Below are 12,361 nucleotides of genomic sequence, written 5' to 3' on the forward strand. Positions count from 1 at the left end.
TAATTATAAAAACTCTAAAACACAAATGCTGGTATGGTGTTGATGGACTTTCAAACAGAATTCTAAAAAATTGTTCCATCTTCCCAAGTAACATACTTAATTATACATGTACTGCATCACTGGCACAGGGGGTTTTTCTAAACAGATTAAACTATTCAATTGTTAAACCTCTTCATAAGAAAGGTGACAAGACAGACTTAAACATTTATCATCCAGTTTCCTTACAGACATCTTTTTTGAAAATATTGAAAAAGTAATGTTCTCAAAAGTAGTCTCAAACTTAAGTAGAATAAATTACTTAGCATATCATAGTTTGGATTCCAGAAGAGTTGTTCAACTGAGAATGCTATTTATACAGTCACTCATAAAACAGTAAATACTTTAAATACTAAAATATCATTAGCTGGTATTTGTTGATCTTTCCACAGCATTTGACTGCGTAGATGATGTTACTGCCTTAGAAAAACTCAACTTTTATGTAACTGATGATTTTATGCACAGCTTGTTTGAATCATAATTAACGGACAGAATGCAGAAAGTTATCATGAATAATTCAAATAATGTTAAAAGGGGAGAAAATTTTAGTGACTGGGGTAAATCACCAAGGGAGTACTACAAGGTTCAGTTGTGTTCCTTACCCACACTGCTGAGAAAAAAAATCGTACACCATTTTAGATTTTTCCACCTCGCTCCAGATTTATTGTTGTAACAGTGCATATGGTGTAAATGATATGATTACATTTACAAATCAGTGGCACAATAAATTACAAACACTAGTGAAAGGATTCATAATTAAAAATCATGTCCTTATTTTTGTAAAGTCCAGGGTGTCATCATAAACTGCAGTGACTTCAGTGTAATTATTGTCTTTGACTAAAAGTGTCATTTACATTTGCCTCATTGTGTATTTCTTTCATTCATCTTATGTACTACACTGTAGCAGTTCCATCTCTGTATGGTCCAAGTATCATTCAGCTGTGTTACTTGACAGTGACACATTATGCAGAAGGTACTTTCATCCTTAAGTTTTGCACAATAGTGTAGGCTATTATACTTATTTATCACAGCAGATCAGCAAGTTACGTAAACTATGGGAAGCTTACCAAAATTCAAAAGTGGCAGTAGTCAGCATAATAACTCAACATCACTTCATCCGACTGATGACATAGTAACTTTACTGACAGAAAATTTGTCCATGACTGACTGACACTGGAGTTTGCATAATGAGTGATGAACAATAACTGATTAACGTAGATATCCATATTTTGATTACTGGGCACCGATTAACTTTGAAGTTTACATAACAACTAGCTAGCATGAAGAGACTGCTGCAGTGTACTCAATTTTTAATTGTGGATGCACATATTACAGAAATTACAAAATACTAAAATATAAATTAAAATATACAAAGATACAATAGGCAGTGATGTGTGTATCACAGACATTACAAAACATTAAAACATAAAAAAAGATACACTGTGCAAGAAAGTAAATGTGTTTAACCAATAGCTGTATCCTTTTAACCCTGGAGTGGTTACGCAGTATCTGACAGATGCCAGCTGCACTTCATTCTCTCACTGTTGTTCAGCCAATGTACTGAGGGACGTGTGGTGGCATCTACCTTTCTGTTAACTAAATACAGACGTATTCAGCTCATCAACATTGCATTAGTCACTGTACAGTGTTGGAGAGAAGAGCATGTTTCCAGAGCTGCATCGCTGGAGTCTACCAGATGCCACACGACCTTTGCTGCTACTGAAGGTATATATTACATTTTTATTTAATGCAGTAGTTTTTAATACTTCTTAGTAACAGGTGTTGCTAACGGGTATTTTTTTACCTTCAGATCCAACATGAGTTCATAGAAGACCTACAGTTTGGAACATGAATGTGATAGGCAAATTGTACTCCGACTCTTGTTCGAGGAAAATGATGAATCAGATGATGAGTTTGATATTTACAGTGATGTGGAAGAAGACAATGTGGAAACAAGAAGATTCAAACACTGAGTAAGGTGTTGGCTCCAGTGACAGTAACAGTGATGATCATGTTGATGAATGTTTTCTAGGAAGAAATAAGTCCACAAAATAGTCAAAAGTTTTCCCCCACGATATGTTCGTACTTGATGACAAAACATTGTTACTCATTTATCAGCAGTGAAAGGAGCCGCTAAAAATGACAGATCACTGCTGGAATGTTGAGAGTTATTTCTCAGTAGTGGATTACTTTCTAATATTGTTCATCACACAAATAAAAAGATTTCTGAAGTACAGAAAAATTATTTCAGAGAAAAGGATGCTCAACTGACAGATGTATCTGAAGTAAAAGCTCTGTTATTAATATTGTATTTATATGCTTCAATGAAAGATAACCATACTAACACCCAAGATATAGGGGCAGCCAATAAAATGGGAATTGAGTTATGTCGTCTAATAATGACTGAAAAACAATTTAGGTTCCTGTTGTATTGCTTGGGGTTCGACAACAAGGATATCCTAGAGGAAAGGTAGAAGGTGGATAATTTAGCCCCCATACGTGAGGTGTTTTCTTCTGTTGTGGAAAATTGTAAAAATGCTTATTCTGTTGGGGAGTAGTGTACTATTGATGAAAAGCTGGAAGCTTTCAGGGGGCAAGTGTTTCTTAAGACAGTGCATCCCTAGCAGCCAAATAAGTATGGGCTGAAAATATTTGCTTTTGTGGATGTTAGGATGTATTACACAGCCAACCTGGAAATTTATGCTCCTAAGCAGCCTACAGGTCCATTTGCAGTTAGCAAAAAACTAACACATGTTGTGAAACATCTCACTAATGAGATCTCAGGAACTGGACGTAATATAACTGTAGACTACTGGTTCACATCATTAGAATTAGCTGATTACTTGCTTCAAAAGAATCTTACTTTGGTAGGAGCTATGAGGAAGAATAAATCTGAGATTCCACCAGAGTTTATGCAAACAAAAAACAGGGAAATAAGAATAACACTGTTTGGATTTAAGAAAAACTCAACTTTAATGTCATATGTCACCAATAAAAACAAGATGGTTCTGATACTATCCACAATGCATCATGATAATGCAATTTATGCCACTTCTGGTTATAAGAAAAATACAGAAATGATAACATTTTATAATGCAACCAAATCAGGAGTTGATACTGTCAATCAGCTATGCGGCACCTACAATGTATCAAGAAAAACCAACAGATTACCAACGGCGATTTTTTTTTTTTTTTTTTTTTTTTTTTTTTTTTTTTTTTTTTTTTTTTTTTTTTTTTATGACATGATGAACATTGCAGGTATAAATGCCCAAATAATATACCATGCAAACAACAGCAGTGCTCATGACCAGGTGCAGTGAGTTTCTGAAACTTCTGGCATGTAATCTAGCTGATGATTACTTGCGTTCACATTCCCAGTGCTTATCGCTGCCAAGAAATCTCAGACAAGATATTTAGAACCTTTTTCCAGATGCAGCTGCTGTCCAACCCAGAGAAGAGGACCAAAGCTCAAAAAGACAGAGTTGTTGTGAATGTGGTCCTTCAAAAAACTGGTACACCAAGTACAGATGCTGCAGCTGTAAGAAATTTTTGTGTCACAACATGTGCAGCAAGTATACACTGACTGCTGAGAGTAGTGCTCACTGAATGTGATATTTCTGTTATAATTTGTACAACGCAATTTACTAGTAACATTTTCATACAAGGACTGTAATGCAAGTTTTTGAAAAGTGTATGATAGTTTTTCCCCTTTGTGATGAAAGGCATTAAAAATTATGTAATGTGACAGTCAACAGTTTTGTGATGCACATTTATACTTAAAAATAAGAAAAATAAAATATTTTCCATTGGTCATAATGTACTCATCTCTTTTAGAGTACTTGATTAGTGCTTTTACAAATATAAACTTGAACAGATTGAACTAAATGTACATTGTTGGCGAAATAATGCTTAAGGCATCTGAGAGATGCCACGCGACCTACAATGAAACGATATCCCACGCGACTACTGCAGGTTTTAACTGGTAGAAATGATGTGCACTGTTTCATGAGAGGGAAGTATTAACATGCACTAGAGCTACCAAAGCCCACCAAGAATTTTCTGGAAAGCTACATTTTATAATTTGGATATTTTGTTGAATCATATTATTTTCTAAAGTTGTACATTTTGCAGTGAGAAAAATCAGGACTATAAAATTATAACAGTAGATTTGGGAAAGGTTTAAATTTGAAGCTTGGAGCATTCTGGAATAACATTATTTTGAATACAGGTGTGTATTGAAACACAATATTTTTGGAAAAAGTAAAATACTTTGTTTGAAAAATAAGAACAAGGACCTTCAATCGAGGTATATCAATGTTACAGTGGAGAATTATTAAATGAGTTGAATTTTAATATTCACAGATGTTGTAACTCTAGGATATTTCCTTGAATAAAATATTTCTACATGGATTATTTACATTGTTATCATCAGCAGTCAGTAAATTATACTATGAACAATAACTTTAAAAAATAAAAAATAAAAAAAATATTGGCATCAGGAGTGGTATAAGGACAATTAGAATTATCCTATCTCATGCTATTATACTTCAACTTGTGCATTAATTTAGTTTCATAAATACCTTATGCCACCTTCAATTCTCTGACTGGTCGCTACAAATCCTATGTTACTGTTATTCTCCTCATGGCACAAATGTATGCAATAAGCATAACATGTTATACTCACATTCAATCATCTTGTAGACAGTTGTTTAAAGAGTTCATTATTTCAACTACAACCTCACAGTACATATTTCATCTCATAAAATATATTGTAAATACTGCTTTAAATTTCAGAACATAATAATTAAAATCTCCTTTTTATTCTTCTTCTTCTTCCTTGCGTTATTGTTATAGGGATTATGGCAAAGTAACAGACAGTGGATGGTCAGGTATCCATCCTGATGCTGTGACTCCCCTCAGAATAGAATCTGTGTACCCCATTTGTCTGCATGAAGAGTAAATCTCATGTTCATATGTGAGAACACTTTCTAAATCGTGGCATAATGTGTATCTGAGGTAGGACAAGGGTTGTTGTTGTGGTCTTCAGTCCAGAGACTGGTTTGATGCAGCTCTCCATGCTACTCTATCCTGTGCAAGCTTCTTCATCTCCCAGTACCTACTGCAACCTACATCCTTCTGAATCTGTTTAGTGTATTCATATCTTGGTCTCCCTCTACGATTTTTACACTCCACACTGCCCTCCAATACTAAATTGGTGATCCCTTGATACCTCAGAATATGCCCTACCAACCGATCCATTCTTCTAGTCAAGCTGTGCCATAAATTTCTCTTCTCTCCAATTCTATTCAATACCTCCTCATTGGTTATGTGAGCTACCCATCTAATTTTCAGCATTCCTCTGTAGCACCACATTTCGTAAACTTCTATTCCCTTCTTGTCTAAAGTATTTATCATCCATGTTTCACTTCCATACATGGCTACACTCCATACAAATACTTTCAGAAACGACTTCCTGACACTTAAATCTATACTCAATGTTAACAAATTTCTCTTCTTCAGAAACGGTTTCCTTGCCATTTTATATCCTCTCTACTTTGACCATCATCAGTTCTTTTGCTTCCCAAATAGCAAAACTCTTTTACTACTTTGTGTCTCATTTCCTACCCACCCAATATTTATCTAGTTCGATGTGATAATCTACCTGAAAAACCACATCCTGGCTGGCTGGCTCACCAGCCCTTGTCATTAACTCGTGAGGGGAATCCAGTCTGGGCAAGGCTCACTACAATAGTAGAAGATTAAAAGTACCTTCACTGTTCTTCATTAAAATTTTGTTTCGCTTGAAAATAAGTGAATAATGTTTCTACTAAACTTTTTAATCAGTTACCCAACATTAAATACCCGACACATAACAAAGTTGAATTTGAGAGTAAACTGTTAAATACCTCCTGGACAATTCCTTCTATTTTGTAGATGAATTTTCATTAGAAACTTGTAGCTTATTTAGTGCAAAGGTGTTATGGACTTACTTTTGTTATTAAAATAAATACTGTTTTCTGTTGTGTGAACACATCTGTACATTGCCAGTGTGCAGCCACACTTAACTACCAATTATGTTAATAGTCTGCAAACTAACTCACTCCACATAATTACAATATATCATACAAAATGGTAACATGAATAGAGCAGCAAAATTTGTGTTCCTTAGTTTGATTTCCAATCTTTCCAACACAAGATAATTATCTCTGGTTGTTCTGGTTATGTAAATACATTAAATTAATGTGAAATAATATTACTTTTTAGAAAATATGTGAAATAAAATATAATCTCTGTTTCACAGGTAATAAACTAAGTAAGTGGTGTAGACTTTCCTATCAACTCTAGAACTTCAGCATTAGTACATAGATTATTAAAATCTTAATTTACTTCACTCTTGCTGAATCATCTTCAATTATAATGACTTTTTATATTCAAAATATGACACAGTGTTTAATGACACAAATAACTAGTATTTATTTTGTCAGTGGCTTGATAAGAAACTGCCAGAGACATACAGGTAAGCATAATTCATGTTGCCATTGGCTGCGTGCCTACAGTGGTTCTCATTAACATCTCTGACAAGTTCAATAACAATTCACTTGCTCTTGCAGCTATATACACATAAAAACATGCTCAGAGACAACATATAGATAGCCTACTGTACACAGTTTTAATCTGCCAGGAAGTTTCATATCTGAGATGCCGTGCCAGCTGCTGTTCAGAAGAGATCTCGACCTCCTCATACTCTTATGAATTTGTGGATAGCCCTGCAGGATTCATGGTGTCAATTCCCTCCAGCACTACTTCAGACATTAGTAAAGTCCATGCTATGTCATGTTGCAGCACTTCTGCATGCTCACTGGGGCCCTACATGATATTGGGCAGGTGTACCAGTTTCTTTGGCTCTTCAGTGTAAAATGCCATGCATCTGGTGGAACAGTAGTCATGAGGCCTACTATGAATTGCTTACCTGAGGTGTAACCATCACTGCTGACATTTACTGTCAACAACTGAGATGTCTTGCAGATGCTATCCAAGAACAACGACCAGGCAAACTGCATGAAGTGATGCTACTCCATGAAATCGCCCGTCCCCTTTCTCCTAGAGGGGGAAAAAAACTATACAGAAGTTGGGTTGGGAAGTCATTCCACACCCACTTTATTCGCCTGATCTTACACTCTCAGATTTTCACCTTTTTCACACTGTATCAAACAACCTTTCCTTGCATATGAAAATGCACTGCAACATAGCTCAACAAGTTATTTACCTCAAAACCATGTGATTTCTACGGTCACGGAATTGAAAAGTTACCCCAGATTGATAGACTGTTGAAAATAGTGAAGGAGAATATATTATTGATGACTAAAGTCACTGTCATGTGTCTCTGTTATGTTTAATAAACTTATGGAGGAATGCTACAAACTTATGCACCATAATGAGAGTTAAATATTGCACTGGGACACACTTTCACTAGAGGCCTTAGTTTTCGAGTTACTCGAGAAAAATGAACAAAATATGCATTCAAATTCACCTACACACCCTCACACACCTGCAATGGTCAGGATATTGGTATGTCGATCATGGCACTCCCTCCTACCTCTGCACAAAAATTTGCAATTTTACGAATTATTCACATTCAACCCTTTTCGGTGTTCATTGACTGGGCTTATTGTACCGACAGCTCAATCAAGCACTTACAAATTGTGAAATTGACATTTGTGTAAATTTTTCCTAACAATTTTGTGAATTTTAACAGCGTACAATAAACAATAACGTTGTATTCATCAGGCCTCTTGACTACAAGAATACTGTGCTTGTAAGGGTTAAGTTTGGATCAAATTGTCAGTGTAAGTAGTTTTAGCATAACATTTACAAAAGTTGTTTTTCTTTCATTATTCTCAAGGGCCTGTTTAAATCAAGAATTTTAATGGAGTAGTTGACTATGTTAGTGGCATAATTGCCCATCAATAGAGACCAAATATTATCAAATACTGGGAACAGATAATGCAGTCAGATATTTTTGTACAGTGATAGGAGGGTGTGCCACAAATAATATAATAGAAATCCTGACTAGTGAGGGATGAGTGTAGTGATGGAGGTGCATTTGAGGGTAACTTGTCTACATTTTTCTTGAATAATTCAAAAATCATGGCCCAGCGAAAATGTATCCCAGTACAAAATTTAACTACATTAAATTTCCTACGAGAAGATCCTGTTCATTCCTTCTATAGGTCAGATAATTTGTGTGTAGCAATTCAGAGAATATGAAAATATTCCATGTGGGATTTGATCACCAGATATAACATTGTGGGTTTCATAAACTGAAATTGCTAATGGCAGTGGGATCACCCTGTATAACTATCATGCTGTGTTTATGTTCTACATCTACATCTACATTTGTACTCCACAAGCCACCCAACGGTGTGTAGCGGAGGGCAATTTACGTGCCACTGTCATTACCTCCCTTTCCTGTTCCAGTCGCGTATAGTTCGCGGGAAGAACGACTGCCGGAAAACCTCCATACGCGCTCGAATATCTCTAATTTTACATTCGTGATCTCCTTGGGAGGTATAAGTAGGGAGCTACACCGCGATGCAGAGCGCCTTTCTTGCAGAGTCTGCCACTTGAGTTTGCTAAACATCTCCGTAACGCTATCATGCTTACCAAATAATCCTGTGATGAAACACACCACTCTTCTTTGGACCTTCTCTACCTCCTCCGTCAACCCGATCTGGTACGGATCCCACACTGATGAGCAATACTCAAGTATAGGTCGAACGAGTGTTTTGTAAGCCACCTCCTTTGTTGATGGACTACATTTTCTAAGGACTCCCCCAATGAATCTCAACCTGGTACCCGCCTTACCAACAGTTAATTTTATATGATCATTCCACTTCAAATTGTTTCGCACGCATACTCCCAGATATTTTACAGAAGTAACTGCTACCAGTGTTTGTTCCGCTATCATATAATAATACAATAAAGGATCCTTCTTTCTATGTATTCACAATACATTACATTTGTCTATGTTAAGGGTTAGTTGCTACTCCCTGCACCAGGTGCCTATCCGCTGCAGATCTTCCTGCATTTCGCTGCAATTTTCTAATGCTGCAACTTCTCTGTATACTACAGCATTATCCGCGAAAAGCAGCATGGAACTTCCGACACTATCTACTAGGTCATTTATATATATTGTGAAAAGCAATGGTCCCATAACACTCCCCTGTGGCATGCCAAAGGTTACTTTAACGTCTGTAGATGTCTCTCCATTGATAACAACATGCTGTGTTCTGTTTGCTAAAAACTCTTCAATCCAGCCACACAGCTGGTCTGATATTCCGTAGGCTCTTACTTTGTTTATCAGGCGACAGTGCGGAACTGTATTAAATGCCTTCCAGACGTCAAGGAAAATAGCATCTACCTGGGAGCCTGTATCTAATATTTTCTGGGTCTCATGAACAAATAAAGCGAGTTGGGTCTCACACGATCACTGTTTATGGAATCCATGTTGATTCCTACAGAGTAAATTCTGGGTTTCCAGAAATGACATGATACGCGAGCAAAAAACATGTTCTAAAATTCTACAACAGATCAACATCAGAGATATAGGTCTATAGTTTCGCGCATCTGGTCAACGACCCTTCTGGAAAACTGGGACTACCTGTGCTCTTTTCCAATCATTTGGAACCTTCCGTACTGCTAGAGACTTGCGGTACACGGCTGTTAGAAGGGGGGCAAGTTCTTTCGCGTACTCTGTGTAGAATTGAATTGGTATCCCGTCAGGTCCAGTGGACTTTCTCTGTTGAGTGATTCCAGTTGCTTTTCTATTCCTTGGACACTTATTTCGATGTCATCCATTTTTTCGTTTGTGCGAGGATTTAGAGAAGGAACTGCAGTGTGGTCTTCCTCTGTGAAACAGCTTTAGAAAAAGGTATTTAGTATTTCAGCTTCACACGTGCCATCCTCTGTTTCAACGCCATCACCATTCCGGAGTGTCTGGATATGCTGTTTCGAGCCACTTACTGATTTAACGTAAGACCAGAACTTCCTAGGATTTTCTGTCAAGTCTGTACATAGAATTTTACTTTCGAATTCACTGAACGCTTCACGCAGAGCCCTCCTTATTCTAACTTTGACATCATTTAGCTTCTGTTTGTCAGAGAGGTTTTGGCTGCGTTTAAACTTGGAGTGGAGCTCTCTTTGCTTTCGCAGTAGTTTCCTAAATTTGTTGTTGTACCGCGGTGGGTTTTTCCCGTCCCTTACAGTTTTACTCGGCACGTACCTGTCTAAAACGCATTTTACGATTGCCTTGAACTTTTTCCATAAACACTCAACATTGTCAGTGTCGGAACAGAAATTTTCGTTTTGATCTGTTAGGTAGTCTGAAATCTGCCTTCTATTACTCTTGCTAAACAGATAAACCTTCCTCCCTTTTTTTATATTCCTAGTAACTTCCATATTCAGGGATGCTGCAACGGCCTAATGATCACTGATTCCCTGTTCTGCACATACAGAGTCGAAAAGTTCGGGTCTGTTTGATATCAGTAGGTCCAAGATGTTATCTCCATGAGTCGGTTCTCTGTTTAATTGCTCAAGGTAATTTTCGGATAGTGCACTCAGTATAATGTCACTCGATGCTCTGTGCTGAATGGTCCTTTTAATATTATAGATCAGCCTGAAACATGTGTCATCATTACTCCTTCAAAAGACTAAAGTATATATCTAAACATTTATTGTGCATATTAAAATGGTCTTTGTAGAACTCTGTAAAGGCAACAACAGAATTCTGTTCTGCGAAAATTTTAACACTTTTTTTTATACTAACTAGTGTAGTCATAGATAAATAGTAATTTCTACTTTTAATTTGTGTACCAGAGCTATATTCACAACAAAATTACTGAGACAACTATTGACAATGTGTTTATAAATTTGAAATAAAGAGACTAAAATGTTGGTAAATGTAATATAATAATTATCAGTTTTTGTTGATATAATTTTCAACTTAGCACAACAAAGTTAAGATCACAAGTTCATCATAGTTTGAAATTCCAGAAGGTCCTCTTCAATGAACATGTTCCAAAATATTTAAATGTAAAAAATGACCAAATCACCCTGTTTAAGATCTGTTTATAGAATTTGGCTGCATTAAAATTGGCATTATTTTGCAAGAACTGCAATTGTATAGTTCTGAATGTAGAATTAGTAACTGTTTCATGCTATGTTTAAATAATAGGAAGGATCGTATTAAACAGTACCCTCAGTTTTCACAGTTGGTGACAAATTATAACTGGCATTTCAATGTGTATTGGTTTTCTGTAGATATGCCATCATTTAGATCAGCCAAATACATGGTACATACAATTTTGAATCTCATGTTACGTTTATGATACAAGTACTGTGAGTGTAACTGTTGATTATCATGATGAAATTGTCAAGAAGTTATCTTAAAGGGCATGTTTTCAATTTTTAATGTCATTTCGTTTAATATGTTATGATAATTTGCATGACGAAATGTACATTGACGATAATATGCAGTGGGCATCCTTTAACATCATGCAGCCAGCAGTTTAAGCAAATGGTACTTTTTTAAAACAGATTTCCTAAATTAGAGAATGTGGTGTGATTTTAAATATGCTGTCAGAGAAGCAAAAGTTGTGGCTAGTCAACTCTGTACATATAACAGAGATGCCAATGTAATGAAAATTTAATTCAGTACAGAAATGAAATGAATAATCTATATTGGTCTTAAAATGGTAATATTTTAGTGGCTATACAAGATGTTGAAAACATCACTATTACTACTACTACTACTACTACTACTACTGGAATATTCATTTGGTTAAACTGATTCTTAATGTTGTAGTGTTTGTAGAAGATGTTTACTCTTCAAGTGACAATGTTATAGAGAGATCATATCAGCTGGCGATCCAAGTGTTTTTTCCATATATTTAAATAAACCAGGCTCTTATTTTTTTATTTAATGCAAAGTCTTATGTTTTGGCAAAACATTGTTACTTCAGTATAAACTTGGTCATGCAGTTACATGTTCACAAAATGTACTTCTTTTTATAGGTTTGGTAGGAGAAAGCAATACATTTTCAGCACAAGTCTGGCAAGCATATGCCGAGGAGTGCTGCCATTTATAGTTTCTGTATATCCACTCTTTATTGCAGCATCAGCAGTAGCTGCAGGAGCTGCAATGCCTGCTACAGAATCTGCCCTTGCTATTGGTGAGAACAAAATAATTATTCCAAATATTTATCTCATAAGACTGAGACATAAAAGATCTTACCCATACTCTAAGCTTTTCGCATTTTGTTTTTAT

General features: G+C 36.0%; 1 protein-coding gene across 1 annotated transcript in view; it reads left to right on the top strand.

Moving 5' to 3' along the window:
• The window catches only part of LOC124556420 (solute carrier family 22 member 7-like), a 167,568-nt gene that overhangs the window by 30,458 nt on the left and 124,749 nt on the right, over positions 1-12,361 (top strand). The window contains exon 4 of the mRNA XM_047130378.1: positions 12,109-12,266. Within this exon, the coding sequence (XP_046986334.1) occupies positions 12,109-12,266 (158 nt within the window). The remainder of the gene's footprint in view (positions 1-12,108; positions 12,267-12,361) is intronic.

This window comes from Schistocerca americana, chromosome X (genome assembly GCF_021461395.2).
Source record: "Schistocerca americana isolate TAMUIC-IGC-003095 chromosome X, iqSchAmer2.1, whole genome shotgun sequence".
NCBI classification, from domain to species: domain Eukaryota; kingdom Metazoa; phylum Arthropoda; class Insecta; order Orthoptera; family Acrididae; genus Schistocerca; species Schistocerca americana.